The following is a 27,487-nucleotide window of genomic DNA, read 5'->3' on the forward strand; positions in this document are numbered from 1 at the left end:
CATCCTGGAAACACTTGGCTTATCAACTGTTGTGTTTTTGTGTGTGTGTGCAAATAAGCCTCCTACACACCTACTCATTTCTGATTAGGATGTGAGGAGCTTATGCCCCTCCTTGGGACTCACTCGCTTCTCAAGATGGCATGTGACACTTAAGTGTGTGTGACACTTAGCAAAAGTGGCTCCAGGGGCAAAATCTGAGAAAGGGTCCTATCTTTCCCTAGTTTCTGTGCTCCCCCTTGGGGCTTGCTGGGATCCTGATGGGGCAGGTAGGGGATGGACACAAAGTTGTCAGAAAGAAGGAGTAAGACAGACAAAGCTGGCACTGACCTTCTTCCTACTTCCATAGGTAGTTATTATAAGGTGGGGAGTGGGGAGAGAGGGGGTAATAGCTATGAGCAATGAGCAGTTTTCTTTAGGAAGGAGTCCTTTATATAACTGAAAAGTTTCTGGAGGCTGGTATCAATAGCCACAGGTTCTTACTCGGTGGTCTGGGGCACCGCAACGAGAGTTTCTAGTATGTTCTGAGGACAGAGGCCCCTCTTGCCCATTGGACCAGTAGGTCCCTACTCACATACCTCTACTCTTTGAACTCCTTTCTTTGCCATCTGGGATTTGATACTGTCTACCTCCTCATTCCACTCTCTGGTCTAGAATCTCTCCTCTGGCTTCTGGGCTTTGGCCCAAGTTCCCCAACAGGTGAACTCCTGATGTTCTTGGCTCCCAAAGCTACACCTGAAATTCCACGTTTCTGTCATTGTCCCTCAGCCTCGGCTCTCCAGGACCTCTGTGATATAACTGGGTTCTCTCTTCCTAGTCTTCCCAACAGAGGAAGGATTGGGTAAGAGCCAGCCCCATCCATTGGGTCTATGTCTGCAAATTTCCTCAAGGCCTGGAAGGAGTAGCAAAGTCCTCTTTTTTTACAGAATCCTTTGTGGCTGAAGACAGGAAGGTATTTCTCAAAAGCTTATTCACGATCACTGAGACTTGTTGCATTGCTTGTTGCCTTGAGATTTCACCCTTTCTATCTCCTTCCTCTTTTTGCTTACTCATCAGTGAGAAGTGGCTGAAGGAGGAAGTGCAAAAGTGGGGAAAGCAGAAGGGTTGGATGATACAGGAGCTGAGTCGGAGTTGACTAGCTTCACCAAGCGGGACTTGTGAGAAGAGAGGAATGCACCTGCTACTGCTCTTCCTCCCCTTCTTCCGAGTTGCAGGTGAGTGAGTCCTGGGTCTGTGCTAGAGAAGAACTTTGGGGGCAGGATGAAATGGCTGGTGGAGGGAGGAGTAGGGGCCCAGCAAGGGGTCCTGCTGAGAAGCAGGGTCCCTTTCTTTCTTTCTTTCTTTCTTTCTTTCTTTCTTTCTTTCTTTCTTTCTTTCTTTCTTTCTTTCTTTCTTCTTTCTTTCTTTCTTTCTTTCTTTCTTTCTTTCTTTCTTTCTTTCTTTCTTCTTTCTTTCTTCTCTTCCTTTCTTTCTCTCTCTTTTTTTTATTGGAGTTCAATTTGCCAACATATAGCATAACACCCAGTGCTCATCCCATCAAGTGCCCCCCTCAGTGCCTGTCACCCAGTCACCCCCACCCCCTGCCCACTTCCCTTTCCACCACCCCTTGTTCGTTTCCCAGAGTTAGGAGTCTCTCATGTTCTGTCTCCCTTTCTGGCAGGGTCCGTTTCTAAGCAGTTTCTCTAAGTAGTGGGTCTGTGTGTGTCATCCACCCCATTCCTCATCCTGCAAAAGACTGGGTAGTATTATCAGGGGCTGATAATTCCAAACGTACAGACTGATGGGACCCCCTTGTCTAGAGGAGCCCTGGTTGCTCAGGAGAGCTGGTGAACACTTGCTCCTGCACTGTCACCCTTTGAGAATGCCATATGGGGAATGGAAGGAGGGAAGATAGAGGCAGCTTTGGAGGAAGAAAACCAAGGAGTTTGCCAGACAGTGAGGGAGAGGTGGTTCTACGTCTTTGGGGTAGAAGGAATAATAGAAGTTGCTGAGGGGCTGAGATGAGGGTGCAGGGTGGTGAAAGGAAACTCTAAGTTGATGGATACCATTTTGATTAAAAACTAAGGGGGTTTTCTTGACCTGGAAATGCTGGAGGGCCACGGGACTCGATTTGGGCTTCTCTTTCTAGAGCCATTCTCTTCTTGATCTTTTCTCTTCTCTTGGCTTAAATATCACTTCTATCCAGATGACGCCCGATGTATCACTAGCCTGGATATCACCCTGGACCCCAGAATCTTTGAGTCAACTGCCCATTCAACTCTTCGCTAAGATGCTGACAATTCAAATGTGACCTGAACATATCTTCTACTTCAAATTCCTTTCTTTCACATCTTTGTGTTGGGCAGCTCCATCTTTTCTAGGTGCTCAGGCAAAACCTGGGGTCATTCATCTCTTCTCTCATATTCCGTAATGGTCCTTGGGAAATGCAAGCCAGATCTTGTCTTTCCTCTGGTCAAAACCCTCCAATGACCTCTGATTATGCTTAGAGTAAAAACACAGAGTCCTTACAGAAGCTAAAAGGTGCGTCACCTGATTCTCTCACCTCATCACCTCCCGATTGCCTCTTCTACTCTCCTCTCTCGGCTCAACCCACTGCAGCGAAAACGGTCTCTTAGATGTTCTTTGACCATGTTAAGTACATTCCTGCCTCAGGGCCTTTGTACTTGCCCAGAATGCCATTTTTCATATAGCCACAGGTTGCAGTCCTTCACATTCTGCATGTCTTTGATTCTCACTGAGGCCTTTATTTATTTTTTTTTATTTTTTTTTTAATTTTTTATTTATTTACTTATGATAGTCACAGAGAGAGAGAGAGGCAGAGACACAGGCAGAGGGAGAAGCAGGCTCCATGCACCGGGAGCCCGATATGGGATTCGAACCCGGGTCTCCAGGATCGCGCCCTGGGCCAAAGGCAGGCGCCAAACCGCTGCGCCACCCAGGGATCCCTCACTGAGGCCTTTATAAGTAAGAAACCTCATTAAAATTGCATTTCTCTTGCATTATTTTTCTCTACTGTCTGATTCCTCCCTTCCCCCACCTTGAAAGAATGTAAGCTTTAGGTAGGCAGGGATTTTTGCACCTGCAAAATATACTATTTGTCTGTAGATTAAACAAATAGTATTAGCTGAATGAGTGAATGTATCTCATGGAGAGGAAAAAATATGATTGCTATACTCCCCATCTTTCCTTGTCATAGAACTGAACACTGAGACTCTTGACATTATTTGGAGAGGACATCCATTGCTCATGAGAATGTAAAATGGTGGGGACGCCTGGGTGGCTCAGTGGTTGGGCGCCTGCCTTTGGCTCAGGGCCCAACCCTGGAATCCGGGATCAAGTCCTGCATTGGGCTCCCTGCATGGAGCCTGCTTCTCCCTCTGCCTGTGTCTCTGCCTCTCTCTCTCTGTGTCTCTCATGAATAAATAAATATTAAAAAAGAGAGAGAGAGAGAGAGAATGTAAAATGGTGCAGCTACTTCAGAAAACAATTTGAAAAAAAAAAAAGAAAACAATTTGACATTCCTTAGAATGTTAAACATGTGGTCACCACATAATCCAGCAATTCCACTCCCAGATGTATACACAAGAGAATTGAAAACATATGTCTATGTAAAAACCTGTATGCAAATGATCATGGCAACATTATTCATAATCGTTGAAAACTGGAAACAACCTAAATATACATCAACTGGTGGATAAATAAATAAAATGTGGCATGCTCATACAATGGAATATTAGCCATAAAAACAAATGAATATTGACACATGCTACCACGCAGACCAACCTTGGAAACATTATGCTAAGTGAAAGGATCTAGACACAAAAGGCCATATATCCTATGATCCTATGCCTATGAAATATCTGAAATACCTAAATTCATAGAAACAAAAGGTAGATTAGTGGTTGCCAGTGGCTTGGGGGAAGGAGTAAGGGAGAGTGACTGCTAATTGAGTGAGGCATTTCTTTTGGGGGTGATAAAAATGTTCTGGAATTAGGTGTAGTGAACGTTGAGCAGCTTCGTGAAAGCCCTAAGAATCATTGAGCTGTACACTTTGAAAGAGGGAATTGTATGATATGGAAATCATATGTCAATAAGAACATAACCAAAGATCAGAGGGAAGCCTCAGGAGCAGTAGAATTCTCCTGAGAAAAATCTCCCAGTAGCATTTGGCATTGTGAGACTGAGGCTCTGGAAGAAGGTGTTCACGGCAAGGGGGCAGCCCTTTATGATTTGTGAGTCTTTTGCATGGTTTAATTTGGTCATCCACCCCCTTGGTCGGAGAAATGAAAATGATACCTCCAAGAAGTGGTGCATGCTGTGAGGAGAGCGGAGCTAGGTGACCGGACACAGTGAGCCTCAGGGGGCAGGGGCTGGTGCTTGTAGATGGGGTGGGCCGCAAGGAGCCTCTGAGAGGAGGCATCTGAGCAGAGGCCTGTAGGACGAGAAGGAGCAGGCCTTAGGATTGGTGGCAACTTTTTGGGCACAGGAAGGAAACAGTGAGCAGGAAGGCTGTGATAGGGCCACGAGTCTGGCCTGGACAGGCCCAAAGAATGGACTGGCTATGGCGCTTTGTGGCATGCTTCAGAACAGCCTGGTGGGTGGATATCCACCAGATTGGGTGGATAAATCTCAGGGGAAGAAAGTGACATGTCCAGGACCACAAGGCTGGGAAAGGCAAAGCTGGGAATGGTCATGGGAATGGAGAGGGCAGACTCTGGGTGAGCCATTGGGAGGCAAATCAGTAGGGTGGTGAGTGCATATCAAGGACTGCTTCTTTTTTCCCCCGGACATCTGGAAACAGGGGAACTTGGTGAGCAGATGTGAGAGCAGCACTGGTGTGTGCGTGTGCATGACCAAGGCAGAGTGGGAACACCAGTGCGAAGCCAGAGGCACAGCTGTGTGTCTAGCAGGAACCTGGTCTGGGCTGTGAACCTTCATACCCCCTCCCTAGCCTCTCCCACTGAACTTTCCATAACAAGTTTACGCTGCACTGCTTCCCGCTCCTAAAGAGTTTGTTGTTTTAAAGGTATATAAGAAGCAAATACCAACCAGAGCTCTCACTGGGCTTTATAGTCTTCACTTTCTGTAAGAAAGGAAGAGATTTTTTTAAAAAAAGATTTTATTTATTTATTCATGAGAGAGAGAGAGAGAGAGAGGCAGAGACACAGGCAGAGGGAGAAGCAGGCTCCATGTAGGGAGCCCGAAGTGGGACTTGATCCCGGGTCCCCAGGATCATGTCCTGGGCTGAAGGTGGCGCTAAACCGCTGAGCCACCTGGGCTGCCCAAGGCAGAGATTTTTAATCATCCTATATTTTCAGAGAAAATCTAGCTGCTTTGTCCAACTTCAACCTCACCATAAGTGGTGGCGGACATGGACAAGACCCAAGTGTGCTGGCCCAGAGCAGAGGCTGGCAAATGTCCTGTGCTGTGCTGGAGTTGGGGTGTAGTCCTGTCACTCCTGATGGAGAGTCTGTCACCTCCCCCTGGGGCTCAGCTTCTTTTTCATCTAGGATTACTCTCCATCAACTAGTCTGTGAGTAACCATGCCTGCCTGCAGAGGATGCTGCTCTTTGGGGCTCAGGGCTGCCTTCTGTGTCAGGAGGGTGCAGACAGAAGGACCGGTACTCTGCCAAAGTTGGTGGGAGGGGGCCTCTGGACAGATGGTTCTAAGAAGCCAGTGGAGCAGATAGTTCCAGAGTCGGGCCCAGTGCCAGTGCTCAGGTGAGATGGGTTAATGCTACCTTATGAGTTTCCTAAGGCTGCTGGGACAAGTTATTGCACACTTAGTGCTTTAAAACAACACAAATTTGGGATCCCTGGGTGGCGCAGCGGTTTGGCGCCTGCCTTTGGCCTAGGGCGCGATTCTGGAGACCCAGGATCGAATCCCACATCGGGCTCCCGGTGCATGGAGCCTGCTTCTCCCTCTGCCTATGTCTCTGCCTCTCTCTCTCTCTCTCTCTCTCTCTCTCTCTGTGACTATCATAAATAAATAAAAAATTAAAAAAAATAAAACAACACAAATTTATAATGTTGCAGTCTGGAAGTCGGAGTCCAAAAGGGTCACCAGGGCTGCATTTCTTCTGGTGGCTTTGGGGGACAAACAGATTCCTTGACTTTTCCATGGTCCAGAGGCTGCTGCATTCTTTGTGTGTGGCCTCACCTCATCCTCAATGTCCCTTCTCCTTCTCTGACTGTGACCCTCTATGCTATGGAACAGTCTGTCCAGTCTGTATTTTTTTTCCCTATCATTTTGAAAGTAATAAATGCTCATTGTTGATACTTAGGAGGGTACAGAAAAGAAATGAAGAGTTAGGAATAATAAAATACCTTTATGTCCCTGATTTTAATGTCCAAGACAACCTAATGTTAATTTAATATTTTTACTTATTTCCTTTTAATCTTTTTTTCTATGCCTATTTTATTTTTTTAAAAAATATTTTATTTATTTATTAACGAAATAAACAGAGAGAGAGGCAGAGATGCAGGGAGAGGAAGAAGCAGGCACCTTGAAGGGAGCCTGATGTGGGACTCTATCCTGGAACCCCAGGATCATGCCCTGAGCCGAAGGTAGACACTCAACCACTGAGCCATCCAGGAACCCCTCAATGCCTATTTTAAAAGTTAGTTGAGATTATGTGGTATATGATATTTAAATTTTTTTCACTTCATATGAGGATTTTCTGCATAATTAACAGTATTTCTAAGCATAATTATCAGTGTCTGCATTATAGCTCATTGTTTATTTCCCCAATTGATGGCTGTTGACTTTGTTTCCTTTATTTTCCTCTTTAAATAATTATGTAAGGAGCCTTGGTGCATATGTTTTTGTTAGCTTCTCTGATCATTTCCTGAGGACCAAATCCAAGACATATAATCACTGGAGCAAGGGGAATGATTATTTTGAAATATAATTGCTACATTGCTTTTGGTAGTGGTTGGAACTGTTATGTCTCTACTAGTAGCTCCTCTGAGTGTCTGTGCCATGTCACCCATGTCAGCAATATAGTAGTCACAAAACTTGGTTGGCTTCATATGTGAAAATGACACCACTTTAAAATATTTTCATTTACTAGATTATTTAAATGGAACACTTCCAATTTTATTATCTACCTGAATTTCTTCATTGTGACTTGCCTTTTCTTGCCTCTTCCCAATTTTCTAAATGGAATCTTAGTGTTTATCTTTACACTCTTTCATAAAATGACTATTAATTCTTTTCTACATTATTTGTTCTAAATATTTCTTGCAGTCTGTTCTTTGCCTCCATTCAGTCTTTTTTTGCAGTATGTCTGAGTGTTACATTTTTTTATTACATATGGTTGAATTTACTGACTCTTGTGTGATGTCTTCCATGAATTTTTAAACCTTGAAAGTGCTCCCTTTCATTCAGAGATTTTATAAAGACTCTTCTACTTTCTTGTAGCTTAAGAAGTGATCTGTTATTTTATGTTGTTTTCTTCATCTCCCTGCACTTACCTGAGTGGAGCTGGTGGAGAGGTGACAGGATCCAGCAATGCTTCTGGAAACCCTTCCCCTCCCCACTTATCTTTTTTAGTGTCCTATGGTATGCTGTACTCCAGAGAATTGACAAACATCTCCGTGCAAATACCAGTAGTACATAAATGTTCACAGCAGCATTATTCACAATAGCCAAAAAGTGAAAACAACCCATATATCATCCACTGATGAATGGATAAACAAAATGTGGCCTGTCCCTACCATGGACTGCAGTGCCCACACATGCTACAATGTGGATGAATCTTAAAAACATTACGCTAAGTGAATGAAGCCAGATACAAAAGGCCACACATTGTATGACTATGTCTGCATGAAACATAGATTTCAGAATAGAGAAATCTATAGACAAAATCCAGATTCATGGCTATTCTAGAAAAATGAAAAGATCTTATACCACAGAGCCCACACCTTGCATGAGGACAATGGGCTGAAGTGGACTGGGGCCATACCTTTGCCTGGGTCATTTGCTCTCCAGGTGACATTGGCCATGGGGGGCAGGAGGAGTGTATTATAGGAAACTGTCATTCCTCAATGTGGACATTTTTGTTTCTTTGAGATGTATAGTTGTGCTCTTAGGGGATTTTTGTGATGGTTTTCACCCAGTGGAGTTTTTTTTTTTTTTTTCCAGTGGAGTTTTGAAGGACAAAGTTCTGTCTTGTGGAAGGTATATTCCCACTTAGACTGTTACTCAACGTATCAAGCACTTGGGTTTATTGGAGCTATTTCTGATGCATGAGGCTGTGGCTCTGCCCTTAGGGGGTGGGGTGGTAACAGGCACCTGGGTTTGTGTTTTCCAGGTTCATATGAAATCACAGGTCCAAACGCTGTCAGAGGCTTGGTTGGGGGCTCATTGACTGTGGAGTGTTGCTATGCATCAACTTGGAAGACCTACAGTAAGTGGTGGTGTCGAGGATCTATTTGGCGAAGGTGCAATATCCTTGTTCAAACAACAGGATCAGAGCAGAAGGTAAAGAAAAACAAGGTGTCAATTAGAGACAATCAGAAAAACTTCACCTTCTCTGTGACCATGGAGGAGCTCACGGAAACTGATACAGACATCTACTGGTGTGGGATTGAGAAATCTGGAACTGACCTTGGGGTTGAAGTTAAAGTGACCATTGACCCAGGTAAGAGACAGAGAGAGAGAGAGAGAAAGAGAGAGAGAGAGAGAGAAGTGAGAGAGAGGGAATGTGTGTGTGTCTTCAGAGCCTCCTCTGTCCTGGTCCCTGAGGTTCCTCTCCAGTGATTTAAGTGTCATTCGGAAGGGACTGTCACACAGGGTGGTTGAGTCCTGAGTTCTCTTAGAAACCTAACTGACCCCTTGTTGGGAAGGCCAGGGCTTCTCTTAGATGCTCTCATGGCTGCAGTCATGTCCTCCAGGACAGGATCAAGCCTTTCTGGGCAGGTGGTCTCTGCACAGTGTAGTGCCCGAGTCTGTTGCCCACAGAGATCAAAGTGGAGGTCCCAGTTTCAGCCCATGGGCCAAAAGGACTTTCTTCTGTGGGTCTCAGAGACTCCAACTCCTGCCAATGACTTCCTGGATCTCTGGTGCCCACATGTCCCTGCTCTTTCTGGAGTTTGGGCCGGGACTTCATAGTGGCTCTTCCTAGCCCCTGTTCCATACACAGTCTGAGAGGGAAGAGGCCCAGCACAGTGGAGGAGCTGTGGTTGATTCCTAAAGTCCAGAAAGGCCTTCTCAGTCAAAGGGCTGCATTTCTGGTGCCTGAAATCTCATCACAAGCCATATACGCATTTCGGCTTGATGATGTGCTCTTCCTAAATACTTCTAGAATGCAAATGCTCCTGGGAGGGGTAGCTCAAAAATCTTGGTGCCTTGGTTTGAATGAGTTGGGTCTGTTGGGCTCTGCTTCTCTGAACTTTGGACAAGCAGCACCAGCTCACAGGGCACTTGTGGTAAGGGGACAGCATGGAGTCCCCAGAGCCCTGATCCTACCTGAATCTGTGAGGCAGGTTACCATTGCAAAGCACAACACATTCACTGTCTCATCGAATCCAGAAAATGGTCCTGAGAAGTGATTCTCCTTGCTGTAGAAGATTAATAACTTGCCCAAAGCAAAGGCTCTTACAGAACATTATGAGTTTGTTCAGGGGTAGCCCTGACCTTAGAAGTCACAGATCTTGGGAACGTTAGCCATGGGGCCTGCCTGTCCTTTCTGGATGCGTAAGATTGGCAAAGGCATTGGCAGAGGCCTTGTCATAAGCAGTGAGTGTTTCAAGTCCAGCTGAACTCCATCTGCCTTTGCCCTGAGGTCCTAGGCACCCTCTAATCCTTTCAGGGCCTGCTTAACATCCTCCCTGGACCTGTACTCAGTCCTTCTTGCCCCTGAGGCTGAGTCTCCTAGTGGCCAGGGAGATATAAGCAGTCCAGGTGATAGGCCCTTCCCACGGCCCAGCTCCAGGTTAGCTCCAGGCTCCCTGCAAGCTCAGCCACATCCAGGGCTGTGGGCAGGTTAGCAGGCTGAATAGTGTATAATCTGGTCTGTATGCCTAGCACCAACTACAGTATCAACCACCACCACCACCACCACCACCTCAAAAGCCAACATGTCCACAGCGCCAGCGGAGACCAAAGACCCCCCGACTGTGACCAGCTCCCACTCCAATGACAGGTAAGCCAGCTCCGGTATGCTGTTTCCTTTGGCCTACTTAGCCCAAACTCCTCCAATGGTAGAATGCTTTGCACTCCCAAGTGCCAGCCAGAGCTTGTCCCCAGACCCTTAGCCTCCACAGAGAGGGCAAGAATGCCAGGGGCTCTTCCCACTTGCTATCAAGCCCCACAGTGTCCTTTGGAACCTACCCAGATCATTCCTCCTGGAGCTCAGTACAGTTTGTACATGTATTGGCACATTCACTCTTCTATCTCATTTCTACTGAGTTAACATCTGCATAGCCAGCCCCTTGTTGAGCTCAGGAGGTATAGGCATGGAGTTTCCCCCTGGAACTCGGAGTGCAGGGTAGGAGACTGGTGAGCAGATAATCAGTGTGGATGGCATGGGCAGGGTGTGTAGGGGCATGGGTGTCGTAGGGCCTCAGGGATGGCTCTTGGTCCAAATACCAGAAGAACAGGGAGAGCTTGGGGACATCCTATTTCCCTTAATTATTGTTATGACAGGAACAGTACTGATGGTTTGTCCCATCTTGAGAACACCTGACAGCTCACACAGGGCTTCTCTGTCCATTGGCTGTTAATCCTTGGACCTTGCTTCATGAGGACGAGTAAGCAGGTACAAATGCCTATTTTATAGAGGAAGAAACTGAGCCTCTCTTAGGCTCCTGCCCAACCAATGCAGCCGGAGTGGTTTTTTGAACCTGGGAGGCCTCTTTCCATCTCCTTCTTGGTACTCTTGACTGCTGTCATCTCCTTCTGCTGGGCCTTCCTGCAGAATCCCAATGGAAGCTCCCCCACTGAGACTGGGGCCCTCACCCAGGACCCCCTCTCTATCCTTCTTCCCTTTGTCCTCTGTTTCAAAAGTTTCTTTCTATTAATCTTCTTTTAGTAAGTAATAGTTAAGGAATTTCCTCATTTTATGAATCAAAGCTGTATATAAGTACCAATTAAGGTCTTTGATCAGCATGAGATGGATTCATTCATTCATTCAGCAAATAATTATTGAGCCCCCACTAAAGCCTATCACTGTTTTGGGGGTTACAAGAGAATACTAGGATGAACAGAATAAATCAAGCTGTTTGTCCTCTAGGTACTTATAGTGGAGAGATAATTAATGGGTCAGATGGAGTTAATTAATTCATTGATTGATGAGTTTATTCTATAAATTCTGTGACTAGTGATGAATAAGAGATAGTCTTTGCATTAGTCTGCTCAGGTTGCCTTGACAAAGCACCACATCTCAGGCCACTTCAACAACAGTTGTTTATTTACATATAGTCTAGAGGCCAGAAGTCTGAGATCAAGATGTCAGCACGGTTGGTTCTTGGGGCTCAAAGGGAGAATGTGGTGGCTGCCGGGCATCCTTGGCACTCCTTGCCTTGTGGCACTATGACCCCTATTTCTGCCTCTGTTATCACATGGCCTTCATCCTGCACGTATCTGTAAGTGGCTAAATTTCCCTTTTGTAAGGACACCAGCCATTGGGTTAGGACCCCTCTCAATGCAGTAGGGCCTCATTTTAACTTGATTACATTTGCAAAAATCTTATTTCCAAATAGGTCACCTTCACAGGTTCTGAATGAGCATGAATTATGGGGATGGGGGACACTTTTTAATCCAGTACAGCAGGGGCAAATGTACAAGCAGAGAGACCTTCCCAGAGCCTGTCGCCATACAATTTCTGTCAGGTGTCTACACCCGCAGAAACCTGTGGAATCTTCCTCTCCTTTAATTTTTTTTTTTTACCATCTCTGAGGGTACCCAGGAGTGGGGTTCCTAGGCTAGAAACCACAGGCTTGCAGGTCAAAAGGTATGTGGCCCTCTCTGCTATCAGGTGCCTGGGGTGTGGCCCAGAAGCAAGAGGTGGGCCAGGGTGCATGGTGTTCTTTTATTGTTTCCAGGGATAATGCCATGACGCTCAGCGTCCTGATTCCCACCATCTTGGCTGTGTTGCTGCTTCTCCTGGTGGCAGCCTCACTCTTGACTTTGAGAATCATGAAGCAGCAGAAGAAAGGTGATCAAATATGGCTGACCTGCACTGAGGCTGGGTTGGGTGGGAGTATGGGGCTGTTGGCTGGTTCTGTTTCCGCATTCTCATGGTAAGTGCACCCATGCCACAGCATGGTCAAAGAGGAGGGGCAGCCCACTCTTGCTCATCACATCTCCTCCCCAGTGTCTATCTGCAAGCTAAGTTCTTAGAACTTAGCTCTGCAGTCCTCAGTAGCTAGGCTTTTGAAACTAAAAATCAGGAGAAAAGAACTTCTTGTTTCTTTGTTGTCTCTAAAGTGGAAGGTTGGGTGGGCAGGGAGAAACAGGAACCAGAAGCCCTTGAAAGCTGGTCCACGAAGCGCTGACCCAGCTGGCGTACCCCACTCAGAGAGCAATCTGGATGGGGCACTCGTGTGCTGGGCATGACCAAGCACCAGCGATGCAAGGAGGGGACTGGCTCAGCTGCCCAGCAGACCATAGTCCACCTGAAGCGAAATTCAATGGGACAAAGATGACCAGACAGACATAAATCAAGTGCCATGGAGCTGGGGTGGGAGGGATTCAGCACCCTGGGAAGCTGGGAAGGCAAGTGTGACTGTGAGTTGACTCCTGAATGACCAATCCAGTAGAGAAATGGGGGCTTTCCAGGCAGGACTTCTGGCAGAAGTTAGTCTGAGCCAGCAATTGCACAGCAGGGAAATTATCCTTGGGGGGCGCTGATTGGTGGCAGGGCCCTGATCGCTGTTCTATGATGTGGGGGAGATGGGCGAGGTCTTCTTATTTCTCAGGTGGAGAAGTGGAAGCTCAGGGAGGTGAAGTGACCAGTGTGACAGAGCATGTCATTTGAGGAATCAGATTTAGAACCAGGTCTAAGTCACCTGGAGCCTAAGTCACCTCTTTTCGTCCAGATTTCTCTTCCCCAGACCTGGGGGCCCTGCAAGTCTAGGGACAGGCTTTCTCATTCTGATTGTTTTTGTCTTTTAGCTGCTGAGATGTCCCCAGAGCAGGTAAGAGAATCCCCAAGGTCGGACCAGCGACCCCAGACAGCTCCTTTCTCTCCATCCTCATTTCCTTCTCCGAAGAGCACTGAGGTCCAGATGTATCAAACAAACTATGTGCCCAAGTGTCTGTGTGCTCATAGCCCACCTGTAGGGCCTGGGAGGATGGGGAGTGGATGCTGGAAACAGCCTGAAGTGGGGGGGGGGCTGGAAGGGAGCAGGTGTGGAAGTTGCAGAGCAAGCTGAGAGAGGGAAACCCAGGGAAGCACAGAGTCTGTGTCCCTCCAGGGAAGAGGACCTGGGCTTTCTTTCCAAGGTGCTCCAGCCCCAGGAGGGGGACCTCTGCTATGCAAACCTGACCCTGCAGCCAACCCAAATCTCCCGCAACTCTTCCAAGAAGAAGGCCTGTGCAAAGCCCTCCCTCTCTGTCCTGGATGATCAGCTGGAAGTGGAATACGTCACCATGGTGTGTACTTGGTGGAGCTATGGGGCTTGGAGCCAGATCTGCCATTGCCCCCGCTTTGAGGATGGGCTTTCTCCTGCTCCTGGGGATGTGGAGGAGGAGGGGCAGGTGCTGGGCCAAGCCACAGCCATGGAAAGACTTGCCTGTCCAGCTCCCCCAGACTTTCAGCTTTTGGAAGTGTCTCCATAGCAGGCCTGAGCCCTGGGGACTCAGAGTTCCATCAGACATGGCCCTCATGCTTGGCAGCAGAGACCTGGACAGGGCGAATGATCTGGAATTCCATGTGAACTGTGATCCCCTGGTATGGAGTTGAGGGAGGGTCTTCAGCTGTGGCTGGAGCTCAGGGAGCTGGCAGGGTGAAGGGAGAGGGACTGGAGGGTATAGGAGTAGCATTCAGAAGCCCTGAGGGCTCTGTGTCCCCACCTCACCCAGGGTCTCCTCCGTCCATGGCCAAAGCCTCTTGCCTGCCTCTCTGACCCCTTGTGCATCTTTATTACAGGCCCCTCTTTCGAAGGAGGACATTTCCTACGCAGCTCTGTCTTGGGAGCTCTCGAATCAGGAGCCAACCTACTGCAACATGGGTCGCCCCGATACCCACGTTCCCAGCAGGAGCCAGCAAGAGCATATGGAATACAGCACCATTAAGAGACCTTAGTCTGAGCTCCGGGCCCCCTTCTCTAACCCACACGAGGCCTGTGAGCATATTCCTGCTTTGTCTGTTTTCTGCCCCCAGTCACTTCATGGGAGTCAACTGGTGACTGGAGCTTCGGCCTGGTCCAGCTAGCATCACCCCCAGCCCCACCTGGGCTTGGGGCCTGGTCTCAGGGGGCTTTCGGCCTTCAGGAGGTAGATGGGGGTCTCTCTCCATCCCTTTTTCTCCCATACAGCTGGGAAGGGGGTTGGGGATGTGCTCTGGAGCCGCCAATAGAGTAAGAATGATAATAACAATAATTGACCTTTATTTATTGCTTATCATGTGTGGTGGGCTGAATAATGGCCCCCAAAGTTATCTGTGTCTCAATCCCCAGAATCTGTGAACACTGCAAAAGGAGCTCTGTGGATGTATGAAGCTGAGGATTTTGATATGGGGAGAGTATTCTGAATTATCCAGGTGGGCCCTAAATATAATCATAAGGGTCCATGTGCAAGAGAGAGGCAAGAAGTTCACAAGAGGTGAAGGCGGCCGATGACAGGGTCAGAGGCTGGAGTGATGTGGCTAGGAAAGGCAAGCAATGGGCTGTCTCCTGGAGCCCCTAGGAACCACCCTGGCTGACACCCCGACTTTAGTCCAGTGAAATGGATTTTGTCCTTCTGACCTCCAGAACTGTAGGAGAATAAATCGATGTATTAATGAAGCCAGTAAACATGTGGTAATTTGCTCCGGCAGCAACAGGAAGCAGACCCACTAGGTGGCAGGAGCCTTCCCTAAATGCTCTACCCTTAGTAGCTAGCTGAATCCTCACAACAACCCTATGAGGCATCTTTATCATTGCCCCCATTTTACAGATGAGGAATGAGGTCCAGGGAGGTTCAATAACTTACCAAGTTTTATCGCAAGTGGATGAGTTGAGATTTGAACTTGGGTGTTTGGGCTCCAGAGTCTGGAGTCCGGGCCGCTGTCCTGCACAGCATGTGTCAGGACGAGGGTGTGTGTGTACGTTTAGGGACAGTTAGAGAGTATTCACAGGTGTCAGACTTCCCACCTCTGTTCTAGAGCCCTAGTAGCCCTCCCTCCAGAGTATGTCCTGAATCTTGGCATGGCTCATTGTCTCCGTGGTTACCAGCTGAGTCTACACAGCCAACCCTCTTACCTTTTCGGCCCCAGAGTCCATTCTCCTTCCAGCAGCCAGTGAACTTCCTAAAGCAGAGACCTGGTCACTTGCTGCTTATCACCGTCTGGGGCTTCCTCTGCAGCCCAGGAGGTCCTGGGGATGCATGGGGCCCTGCCTGCCTCTATGACCCCGGCTCTAACCACTCTCTTTCTGACAAGATGAAGCTTACTCTTTTCTCAGGGCATTGACATTTGCTGTGTCTTCTTTCTAGAACGTTCTCCACACAGATGTGTGACTAGTTCGCTCCTTTTTATCATCACATCTTAGCTCAAATGTCCCCTCCTTGAGCAGACTTCCCTGAACACCTTGATGGCTGTAGCCCCTGCCACCACTTCCGATTTCTCTCTGCCCTGTTACCCTGTTCCACTTCCTTCATAGCAGGCACTGCTTTATGAACTTATTTATTGGCATGTGGGTTTATTGTTTCCCCCTCTCTGCTAGGCTGTAGGCTGCCTGAAGGTGAGTGCTCAGTCTCATTCACTTCTGGATCTCCCGGCCTTGTTTTAAGGTCTCGTACACTGTGGGCTTTTGAATGTTAATATGTTGCTTTGAATGAATAAATAACACGATGGTCCAGATATGAGGACACAGGGCAGGCTTTCAGGAGCAAGGACACCTATGTCTGTTGTTCTAGGAAGGGGATCCTAGGCCACCTGGGGCATCTAAGGAATTTCAGCCTCAAACTCCCAAAAACGTGAAGTGGAGAAATTTTTCTGCCCTCCTGAAGCCAGGGGAAAGAGAAGGAGTCATGCTTCCTCCTGCCTAGAGGACAAAGGTCTATTATACTTCACTTAGGTCTCTTTCGCTGGGGGTTGGGGTGAAGCAGCAGGGAAAGGAGTCACGGTTTGGGAAGACCCATGAAGGCCATGTGACAGAGAGCTAGCCTTGGGCTACAGGCAGGTGCCTCAGTGGTACAGGGGCCATAGGTATGGTCATGGGCTGCTGTTAGTGTGTCCTCCCCAGGGTTGCCTGACTTGTCACAGCTACAGACACCCCAGGTGGCCTGGGGGTGGCGGCCTTGGTGGATGTCCACTGCTCTTTGCTTCTGCTCTCCCCTCCCTGAAAGATGATTCCCTAGAATCTCTCTCTCTCTCTCTCTCTCTGTCTTTTTTTTTTTTTTTAAAGATTTATCTATTTATTCATGAGAGAGACAGAGACATAGGCAGAGAGAGAAGCAGGCTCCACTCAGGGAGCCCGATGTGGGACTCGATACCCGGACCCGGGATCATGCCGAGCCAAAGGCAGACACTCAACCGCTGAGCCACCCAAGTGTCCCGATTCCCTAGAATCGCAAGAGCTGTACCACCCTGCAGAAATTACAGAGCCTAGGAAAACTTAAATATTATTGGGCTGCTCATTTAAGCTGGTTGGGTCTGTGAGACTGCTTTCAACCCGGAGCAAGAAGTAGCTACAGAAGGATCTTTAAGTGAAAAAGCTCAAAGCAGAGCAAACCTAGGGTGAGTCAAAGTGTTAGATTAACAGAAAACATTGGGCCAGTGCATTGCTGTGACATTTTAGCTATTGTGCATAAAGTGGCTTTATTGCTGAGTTTTTAAGCAGCCAGCCACCAAATCGAACCTGTAAGTACATGGTTATTCTGGATAGTAAGGAATTCATCTATCACAGAAACTACTGAAGTTTAGTGCCTTGACAGTTCTGATGTAAATCTAGAAACACAGGGAAGACTAGAATTTAGCTCAGTTTGGTTTGACTGGAGGAGTCCGGTCGCTTCTGCTTTTATCCATTTGTCTGCACAGTCGATATGGGCTGGAGATGGAAGGTTCTGGCAGCCTAGCTGAGCTGAGGAAAGGTAAATCCACTTAGAAAGACAGATCCATTCTGATCACTTTTAATTGCCTTATTTAAGCTTCTAAAAAGATGTCTGCCGGATATATCAGTGGCAATAATGTTTTTATCCAAACTTCCAGCTGTCTGGATTGGTGGCTATCTGAAAAGGGACTTTTTCATGTCCTGAGCGGTGGGGTTGACTAGCTCATGACACTTGTGAAAGCTGTCCAGTCCGTTCTACATTCTGCATCTGGAGCGGATTTCTGATTGGTGGTCCTCCCGGGAAGCATTCGGGTTCTTCAGGTTTGGGTCATGACTGCAGGGATCTGCCCTGCATCCAGTCCAATTTGTTCAAGCTTCAACTGAAGTTTAGAGAGTGCTGGGGGAAGTAGTCAGGGCCAGGGGAAGGGAGGGAAACATATGCAAGCAGCTTAGCTTGAAAGGAAACGGTTTCATAATGTTTATAGATTGGTATCATGCGGTTGTCTCAGCCATATCCGGCTGCTCCATAAAGATTTTGCTAAGGCAGGGGTGCCTGGGTGGCTCAGTCTGTGAAGTATCTGCCTTTGGCTCAGGTCATGATCTGGGGGTCGTGGGGTCAAGCCCCACGTCAAGCAGGGAGCCTGCTTCTCCCTCTCCCTCTGCCTGCTGCTCTATTGCTTGAGCTCTCTCTCTTTCTCTCTCTCTGTCTCTGTCTCTCATTCTGTCAAATAAATAGAATCTTAAAAAAAGAAGATTTTGCTAAGGCAGATTTTGGGTGCCAGACTAGCACCTTTACTGCAAGAGTGAGGAAGTTCAAATGTGTTTGCTGTGGTCTGAATTGAGAGTGACATGTACCATTTTGCTGTATGGTTCTAGGAAAGCACATTCGGTTAAGACAAATCCAAGATATTTAACCACTCAGCTCCGACTGAATGCCTAATTATTTATAGCCTGTCTAAAGTTGCTGGGGTTTCCCTCCTTTGGTTTTTAAGTTATTAATATTTAAAGATCCTACTTTTGGAAATTGTAGTGTTGGGACAGTATCCTTTTGACAACTGTATGCACATTACTGGCTTCCAGAAGATGGAGCCTTCTTAGGGTCAGTTGAGGGAGAAAAATATACTGGGTTGGTAATCTTCAAAATACATGATTAAGATAAATGTTGGATTGAAGTGAGGCTGAAAGCCTACCTTTGCCTGACATCTTGGAGATAGAGCTTATAGCCACTAAGCCTTGGAAAGGCCAGACTGCTGGAATCAGTTGATATCATGTACAAAATTTATTTTTAGATTGGGAGGGATTGCTGTTGTGGCAAGCCTTCTCTTCTACCAGGTAGGTGCATTCTTTTCCAATGTAAATGTCATTGAGAATTGGTCAGATCATTGAAAAAGTTGGTTAAATCAAGGAGTTGTAAAGGAAGCATATTCTTTTTTTAAGCGACTTTAAAAAAAAAAAGATTTTTATTCATCCATTCATGAGAGACACACAGAGAGGCAGAGACAGGCAGAGGGAGGAGCAGGCTCCATGTAGGGAGCCTGATGTAGGACCCGATCCGGGGACTCTGGGATCACCTTGAGTCAAAGACAGACGCTCAAGCGCTGAGCCACTTAGGTGTCCCTAAGTGACTTCTTCCTACTCAAAATATCTAAATGTGTGGTAATTTGCTAGTGTTTTGATGTAGACCTAAGTCTTATCTTTGCTTATGGGTCTACTGAAGGAAGAGCTCATTGCTGTTTCTGCACAAACCGCCCATGTTGTATTGTCCCAGAACGCTTGTTCCAGTTTCCCTGACATGGAGCAAGACATTCTAGACACTTATGAAGCAATCAGATTGCAAAACCTTTCTTTGTTGGTATGTTTTTCTTCCAAATATTTCATGAATGAGTTCTCTCACTAATTCCTAATTTGGTTAGCCTTTTCTTTTTTGACAGAATTTTTTAAATCATATGCTTTTATTGTATCTTTCCAAAGTATTCAATCTAGTTTTTGCAGAAATGTCTGTTCTCTTTTTTGTTTACACATTATGCCTTTGGCCAATATCCTTTTTGTTTGCATTTTTAATTGATTAGTTTATAAATGGATTAACTGACATAATTATAATCAGTGCGTGTAGTTGTCCAGAGATTGAAGAGTGTTGGCTAATCTAGTACATGGATTAAGAGAGGGTTTGGTTAAGAAAGTTTCTACTAAGCTATCTGTTATGACCCTAATTTCATAAAAGAAAGGACATTTGAGCGGGCGGGCGTGGGGGGAGGGTATAAAAAAAAGAAAAAGAAAGGACATTTGAGCACCCTTAAGCCATAATAGTAGACAGGTTTCCTAAGAAAGGACAATTGATAGCTTTCTGCTGATATGGTTTGGGTTGTGTGTGTGTGTGTGTGTGTGTAATCTCCTACAAATTGATTGATGCTTTGTTCAGGTCTGGTAGTCACATGTGGACTAAGGACTGGCTGCTACTGATCGTGTTCATACTGTTCTCTGGACATGGATACTCTCTGCTACATCCCAGCTGATGTGGTCCCCAAAGGCCTCCAGTAATCATATTCGTTGAGACACTAAGGTTGTGTTCATGGGGGCCTCACAGCCCTACATCAATTGGGAAAAGTGACCCTTCAATAAAATTCGCCCTGCCCAGCAGCCTTTCCTTAAACTAGCCCACTGTGATCACAAACTCACATGACCCTGTCTTGAGGGTGTGTAGTTCTTGCATCCAGAAAGGGTGATAGACTCAGTTCTGCTGACAGAATCTCTGAGGACAAGTTCAGAACTAAAACAGTAAGAGTGCTGGTATTCGCAGCACATGTAACAAAGAAGGAGTAAGATTTTGTTCCTAAGAACAAAGAGACAAATGGAGAAGAGACATTCTAAACCTTTGTGTTGTAGACAATCTACTTCAGTAGAGAGGAGGTATTTACTATGGGTTCCAGAATAAAAATTCCATCCTGGGGAGTTTCTGAAGCCTCCCACATCCCTTCCCATCAGCTTCCTATCTTCTATGTTGCAAGCCCAGATGTCCTCCATCCTGTCTTTTTTTTAGCTTACTGTTTCATTTTAAGTTACAAAATATTTGATACATCTATATAACATATATACATATGTTATAAAAGATAATGAAACAAACACCCATGTACCTGCCACCTTACTGAAGCAATGGAGTATTACTAATGCCACCAAGGCTACACAGCTCATTATTTGCCTTTTTTCTCCTAAGGAGGAATATACTTGCATAACATGGCTCACAGCCCTTGACATACTTTCCTTGCCTTCATGTTAATAAGCCAGGTCATCAGGCGAACTGGTGTGCATTACGTAGCATTCTATACTAAACTGACAAATCTATGCATCTCTTTTTATTTTAATATTATTTTTCTCCCCCAATAAAACCAATGCACAATTGTGCCTTTGTGTTATTTAAGGATATGGCCATTGGTTTGCCATTGGAAAAGTAGCCACAAAGAGCTTCCTTCTGGTATTCCCATGCAGAGTGCTGTCCTCTGCCAAGGATAGTGAGGGTTTCTGTGACAAGGAAGTGAAAGGTCATAGCTCCTGGTCTCAGACATACAGCCCGGTGCCAGCCCTCTGGTTATTGGAAAGATTGCAAAGTTCAGACGATGACCTCATTTCAAAATTTCACACTGACTTTGCAAGATTAATAATAAAGCCAAAAAGCAGAAGGACTAAACCTGAGAGACCTCGTGATCTTCCGCTGAAACCCCTGGCTAGTGAAAGTAGGAGCCATGGAGAGGTAAAGTATTTTCTCTTAAAACGCAGTGAGACATGAGGACAAAAGAGAGAAAGTAGAGGTAAAGTAAGGGGGAGTCTTCCCCAGAGTGGTGTTGGTGGCAGTTAAGTTTAGGCTTTCTTTCCTGGGGTTGCTATCCTGCAGTTGGGTTTCATGGAAGCAAATCCCTAGGAGGTAATGTTGCTTGGCTCCTCTGCCCTTGAGACCAAATTAGCGGTGACTCACTGCAGTAAGCTAACTTTCCAATGGCATCTGGACAGCTCAGAAGGCAGAGTCTTGAATCTGCATTGCGAATGAATGTCCCCCACTGGCATTGACTCTGCTTTACTGTTTGTCCTGGGCCAGGCTGAAATTGTCACCAAGGCTGCACTAGAATTGTGGGAAGTCACCATCAGAAGGGACGGCCTCCAGTTAAAGCCTTGCTTTTTCTGAGAACCCCGGGGTCAAGGGAGGGCCATGCCCCCATAATGCAGAAGCATTCAGGGCCTTGGGTCAGATGCCCTGGGGTGGAGTTCTGTCTTTTATTTACTTGATGAGTGGCCTTGCACTGTTACAAAATGTCTCTCAGGGTCCACTGACTCTTCTACATAATGGAGTTTCACCAAAGTGCCACACTGTCTGGCCTGTGATTTCAAAACAACCACGATAACCTTCAGGTTCCCAATGTGTAATAGCATGGGTCTGCACCCATATCTCTCCAGCAGATACCATCTATCTCTGAGAGGTCCCTTGGAATTACCACTCACATGCCCCAGAGAAGGCTCCTTCAAGACTTTTTTAAAAAGCAAAATGCTTTTTTGTATGTATTTTTTGTTATGGTATTCTCTGTGCCTTTTAATAAGCTTCAACATTTCAGAATTACAATGAATTTTCATGTTCATACAATGGGATACTATACAGTCATTAAAAATAATGAGGGTGAGGGACACCTGGGTGGTTCAGTGATTGAGCGACTGCTTTTGGCTCAGGGCATGATCCCAGGGTCCCAGGATGGAGTGAGTCCTGTATTGAGCTCCCTGTGAGGAGCCTGCATCTTCCTCTGTGTATGTCTCTGCCTCTCTCTCTCTGTGTCTCTCATGAATAAATAAATAAAATATTTTTTTAAATGAGGGTGAAATGTGAATGACAAAATGCCTGTGAGGTAGCTATGAATATTTACAGCCTACCCTGAACAATGGCGGGGGGGGGGGGGTTAGGAGTGCTGACCCCGGCACAATTGAAAATCCACATATAACTTTCGACTTCCCTCAAAACTTAACATCCTAGTGTACTGTTGACTGGAAGCCTTATTGATAGCTCGGTTGATTAACACATATTTTGCATCCTGTATGTATTACACACTGTATTCTTTCAATAAAGTAAGCTAGAGAAAAGAAAATGTTATTAGGAAAAATCATAGGGAAATGCCATACCGTACTATACGGTATTTACTGAAAAAAATCTGCATATAAGTGGATATGTGCAGTTGAAAGCCATATTGTTCAAAGGTCAACTATATATATATTTTTTTCAGAGAGTAATTCCATTTTTATTTAAGATATGGGTTATGAAACAGCATCACAAGTAAGTTTTGTTCTGCATTTCACACATTTTGTAATTAGATATTAATAATAATGACTCCTATGATTAACCAATAACCAACAAAAGCTGACTGTTCAACACAGTGCTTAAGTCACAAATGCAAGTCTCATTTACTTCTTCCCCAGCCCTATGTAGCAGGCACCTGCCCCTGAGGCTGGGGCCTCCCCTGTCCACCTTTGGGTTCTGATTTGCCTTCCATGACATGCTTCCTGCTGCCTATGACCCTTGCAGATTGTTCTTGCAAGTGAATGCTATTGGTGACACAGTGACAGCCCTGTGGCAGGGGTGGGGATACTGATCACCTCTTTGCCATTCTGCCCAGAGCATGAGATAACTTTTCTCTATCTCCTCATGGCTCATCTGAAACCAGGCATGAGGTTAGATCAAAAGAAGGGGATGTGCCCAAAAGAATAGCTCAGAACTGTTGCCCAGACCTGGGTTCAGACCCTCCAGGGGTGGTTGTTGTTGTTGTCCTTCTCCTTCTCCTTCTCCTTCTTCTTTCTTCTTCTTCTTCTTTTTTAAGTAGGTTCCATGGACAGCATGGAGCCCAACTTGGGGCTCAAACTCACTAGCTTGAGATGGAGACCTGAGCTGAAATCAAGAGTTGGACACTCAGCTGACTGAGCCACTCAGGCACCAGGATGCTCCAGGGGTTCTTATTTTACAGCAGCAACAGTTACATAATTTGGGGTCCAGCACAAAATGAAAATATGGGTTTCCTTGTACAAAATATTGAGATCTCAAGATAGTGACAATAGGGCATTAAACCAATCATAGGGCCCTTCCCAACGTGGAGCCCCATGTGACTACGCAGGTGGCACACTCATGAAGCTGGACTTGGGAGGCTCTTGTCTCAATTCTCATCTGCCCTTGTGTGGCCATAGACTGCTCATGCCTTACTCCCACTGGAAAAATTCAGGTGTCTTCACACCAACTGACCCTGGTCCCAAAACCAGGGGGAAAAACTTCCCTTCATTCCAACCTTAGCCTTGCATCCTGTGTCCTCATCCGCTGCCCCTACTCTGACCTCCTCCAGGGGTGGTTGAAAGTTGGGTCATCTGTTTCCCCTACAGGAAAGTCTATTCCCACCCATAGGGTGAGGTTTGGCTCCACAACCCCAATAAGCTTTATAGGGTGACATCAGTTCATTACCTAAGTATGGCAATTAATAATCTAAGTCTGGGTATCCAGTCTTAAATGACACCATGTATGGGACACAAGTAGCCCAGTTTCAGCGGGAGAGTGACAAGTTCAGTTCAGCTCTCTCAGTTTCTTCTCATTAAAGATTTAAAAATACTGGAAAAAGAAACAAAGGGGGTGCCTGGGTGGCTCAGTTGGTTGAGTGATTGACTCTTGATCTCAGCCCAGGTCTCGATCTACACTGGGTGGGGAGCCTCCTTAAAAAAATTGGGACCCAGATTTCCCCAGAATTACCATGGGGTCCTCTTGTTTTTGCATGACTAGCCTATAGCTAACACACCCTCATTTTCTTTGGAAACCACTTTCTTCCACTCATGGCTGATAAGGCTTGGGTGGGACTATCTCCTCCTCCAGGGGTGGGCGCATGACTCATTTCAGTCAAATAAGTATTGGATCTAGGACTTTAGTGGAAACTATCAGCCCTGATGCTGTGACTTGGAGCTTCTGGCCATCAGGTGACCCCATGAGGAGAACCCTACCTGTAAATAAAGTGGAGTTAGAGGGAAGACTGTTGAGAGACAGAGACAGATGCCATTGTTTGAATCCCTGGATCCAACTGAGCAGCATCTTCAGGTTTCTCAGTTACATGAGCCAGTGGATTTTCTTTATGTTTAAGATGGTTTGACTTGGGTTTTGTCACTGGCAACCAAAAGGGCCCTGACCAAGAAAGTTCCCCCTTGACAGGCAACAATGATACCTGGGCCACTTATGCTGTGCTATGGAAATCAGACGAGACAGTTTATATGCAAGTGCTCTGCAAACTGTAAAGGGCTGTTTGAATGGAATGACCAAGGAAATACAGTTGGCAAAAGGCATAGCTATGATATAAGCCTTTTTGATATAAGCCTTTTTTTTTTTTTTTTTTTTTTTTTTTTTACATCCCAGGTCCCTTCTCTTCTTTGACTAATGATCTGCCTCTAAGCAAATCACTGAACAGGCAGGTGGTGAACAGGGCAGGGGATAGACAAGGCAGGGGGTGGATAGGTCAGGGGATGGGCCAGACAAGTGGTGGTCAGACACTACTCTGTGTGGCCTTCTCATGTGTTTGTGGCACTGCACTATGATGTCTGGAGGAGACTGGGCTCTTTGGGCATGGGGGAGTGAGAGTTCTTGAGGGCATGACTGCAGAGCTCACCTGGCCCCTGCCTCTGTCTTTCCCAAGCCTCTCTTCATCAGCCAGCCTGTCATCCCCCAGGGTCAGAATCCCGGCGTTTTTTAGTTTGGATGTTTATCATCTCAGATCTTTGGAGATGTTCAGGGAAGGGGTCCCAGCTTTGCTTCTCCTTATCCAACTCTGCCAAGCTTGGGCCATAGATCTTTACTCCAGGCACTTCTCAGAAATACACTGGTGAACTCCTTACTGTCTTGGACATGGACTTGAAGGGATTCCTGTCTTGGGGGCCCAGAGCCTTTCTGACCTTCAGTGCTGGCACTTCCTCCTGGAGCTGTGGATTTTGTAGCCTTTCAGATCAGTCCCTGAGTCAGGACTCAGAACTTGGTAGCTAGAGGGAGCTGTAAACATTTGACCTTGTCCCCAAGGGCCCACTTCTCACTTCCCATGACCTTTAAGATGTCTTCATAGACACTGAAGCTCATGTGTCATATTGAGCTGAAGTCAGATGTGGCCTGAGTCATCTTCATGCCAGCCTAGTGACCCGCCCAGCCTGCCACACTCAGTTTCTTGCGGGGTAGGGAATGGGTTCCCAGGGCTCAGAAACACATGGTGCCCAGCAGAAGTTTGTTAAATTCATTCTCAAGATTCTCAACCAGTGACATCTGATTTCAAAGGGTGCACGTGGGCTGGGGTGGTGGTGGGATATGAGGAAATGGCCCCAATCACTTTTTTTCTTTCATGATTCTTTCCCCTAATACCAAATCCCTAAGGCCCTGACAAGGGCAGTAAGAGAAATGAAGGCAGAGAATAAGGTGACAAATGTTGGTATGTCTGATGGAGGCTCCTGAAAAGGGAGCATTCCCACCCTCTTGTCTCCAACCAGGTTGAGTCCTGGGCATTCTCAAGCCCAAAAGCATGTGGTTCCTAAAGGAGCACAGGAAATGAGAGAGAATAGCACACCCCTTTCCCCTGGCACTAGGGTTAAATACAGCTGGGGGTGGTGGTGGGGCAGGGTAGAGAGGCCCCAAGGTAAAGGGCTGCAGGAGTTGTACATCCGGGCTGTACTCACACTGTAGCCAACCATCATACTATATCAGCCTGGTTTCATTAAACGTCTGAATCTTCCAAGTCTTTTCCCGGATTTCATGCTTAGCAAACAATCCCCTGATTATAATGTGGTTTGACATCTAGCACAATCCATCAGTCTTGTGAGTTTGATTAACAGGAGCATGCCTGGAGTGATGGGTCTACTCTTGTGTGAGTGAGCAAAACCAGGCTCTAGTCCTACAGAGCTGGGGGCTACACACTGGACTGCTGTTGACACCCTACATTCAACTGCTGTGACCCCTTCCTCAGCAATGTGACACCCTTGGCAAAGATCTTTACCCTCTCCTGACCCTATCTGCTTGGATCTCTAACTGTTGATGTTAGAGTCTGGGCTCTGTCACTTATTAGCTGGGTGACCTCAGACAAGTTTCTTAATGTTTCTGTGGCTTGTTTACTCATCTTTTTTCTTTTATTTTTTAAGACTTTATTTATTTATTTAGGGGGGAGAGAGAGAGAGAGAACCTCAAGCAGACTCCATGCTGAGCATGGAGCCCAACACAGGGCTTCATCTCATGACCCTGAGATCATGACCTGAGTAGAAATTAAGAGTTAGATGGTTAACTGACTGAGCCACCCAGGCACCCCTCATTTACTCATCTTCAAAATGAGATTAAAATCGGAAAAAATAAAATAAAATAAAATAAAATCGGGTTGTTGTAGGATTGAATGTAAAGGGCTCAGAATAGTGCCTGGCACATAAGTGCTTTTAGGGGTTTGCTGCTATTATTGAAATTCCCACAATACTTTCCTGCTGTGACCTTGAGCAAGTAACTTAATTTTTTTTTTATCTGGCCTCCACTCTCTATTTACAATATGAAATTAGTATTAACATCTCCTGGAAAAAGCATGGAGTATTAAGTGTTATAGTATATATTAAAGTATTTAATAACTTTAAAATGCTCCACTGATGAACCATTGTTAATTTTTATCACTTGTTACTAACAACTACTAGTCTCACTGGGTCCCTCTAGATTATAGCACAGAGAGGATTTTATACTTTTTTCCTAATATTTTATTTATTTATTCATGGGAGACACACAGAGAGAGGCAGAGACACAGGCAGAGGGAGAAGCAGGCTCCCTGTGGGGAGGCCAATGCAGGACTGGATCCCAGGATCCCGGGATCATGAACTGAGTCAAAGGCAGACGCTCAACCACTGAGTCACCCAGGCAGCCCGATGATTTTATACTTCTTAGTTCACAATCTGTGAAACCTGAGAAGGGGACCAGAAGAAGGGGGAAGAATCTGGGTGAAGATTATGGCTCCCCCCCTGCCCTGCCCCCACCGGCAGAAGGAGGAGGATCCTGGGGGTCTGGAGGGGGTCTCTCTCCATCTGAGCTGAGTCTACCAGCAATGTCATTCCTTCTGAAGGTTGAGGCCTTTTTAATGCGAAGTTGGAAGGGGCTGGAAAAAGCTGAGTCTACCAGTTCCTCACGGTCCTCTGGGGGTATTGCTCTGACACATGGCAGATCTGCTTTTTAGTAAGCAGACTTCCTGGGAGTGGTATGGATGCAAAATTCAAAAGGCAGAGGGAGGAGGAGGGGGAG

General features: G+C 46.4%; 2 protein-coding genes across 3 annotated transcripts in view; one reads left to right on the forward strand and one right to left on the reverse strand.

Annotated features, from left to right (window-relative positions):
- RAB37 (RAB37, member RAS oncogene family) overlaps positions 1-27,487 on the reverse strand; it is a 55,147-nt gene that overhangs the window by 19,020 nt on the left and 8,640 nt on the right. The window lies entirely within an intron of this gene.
- Positions 994-14,949, forward strand: CD300LF (CD300 molecule like family member f). Of its 2 annotated transcripts, none has more exons than XM_038546662.1 (7): positions 994-1,211; positions 8,313-8,642; positions 10,091-10,145; positions 12,046-12,158; positions 13,118-13,140; positions 13,448-13,597; positions 14,094-14,949. In XM_038546662.1, exons 1-7 carry the CDS (start codon positions 1,169-1,171, stop codon positions 14,247-14,249), a joined length of 870 nt encoding a protein of 289 aa, XP_038402590.1. In that variant the 5' UTR covers positions 994-1,168; the 3' UTR covers positions 14,250-14,949. The 2 variants fall into 2 exon arrangements, with proteins under 2 accessions (XP_038402590.1, XP_038402589.1); XM_038546661.1 differs by having other exon boundaries at positions 996-1,211; positions 10,028-10,145.

The sequence above is a fragment of the Canis lupus genome, chromosome 9 (assembly GCF_011100685.1).
Source record: "Canis lupus familiaris isolate Mischka breed German Shepherd chromosome 9, alternate assembly UU_Cfam_GSD_1.0, whole genome shotgun sequence".
Classification (NCBI taxonomy): Eukaryota; Metazoa; Chordata; class Mammalia; order Carnivora; family Canidae; genus Canis; species Canis lupus.

Coding starts and splice junctions, on each gene's coding strand:
- CD300LF (XM_038546661.1), top strand. CDS start 1,169: ATGCACCTGCTACTGCTCTTCCTCCCCTTCTTCCGAGTTGCAG. Junction 1,212..8,312: donor CCCCTTCTTCCGAGTTGCAG/GTGAGTGAGTCC, acceptor TGTGTTTTCCAG/GTTCATATGAAATCACAGGT. Junction 10,146..12,045: donor AGCTCCCACTCCAATGACAG/GTAAGCCAGCTC, acceptor TATTGTTTCCAG/GGATAATGCCATGACGCTCA.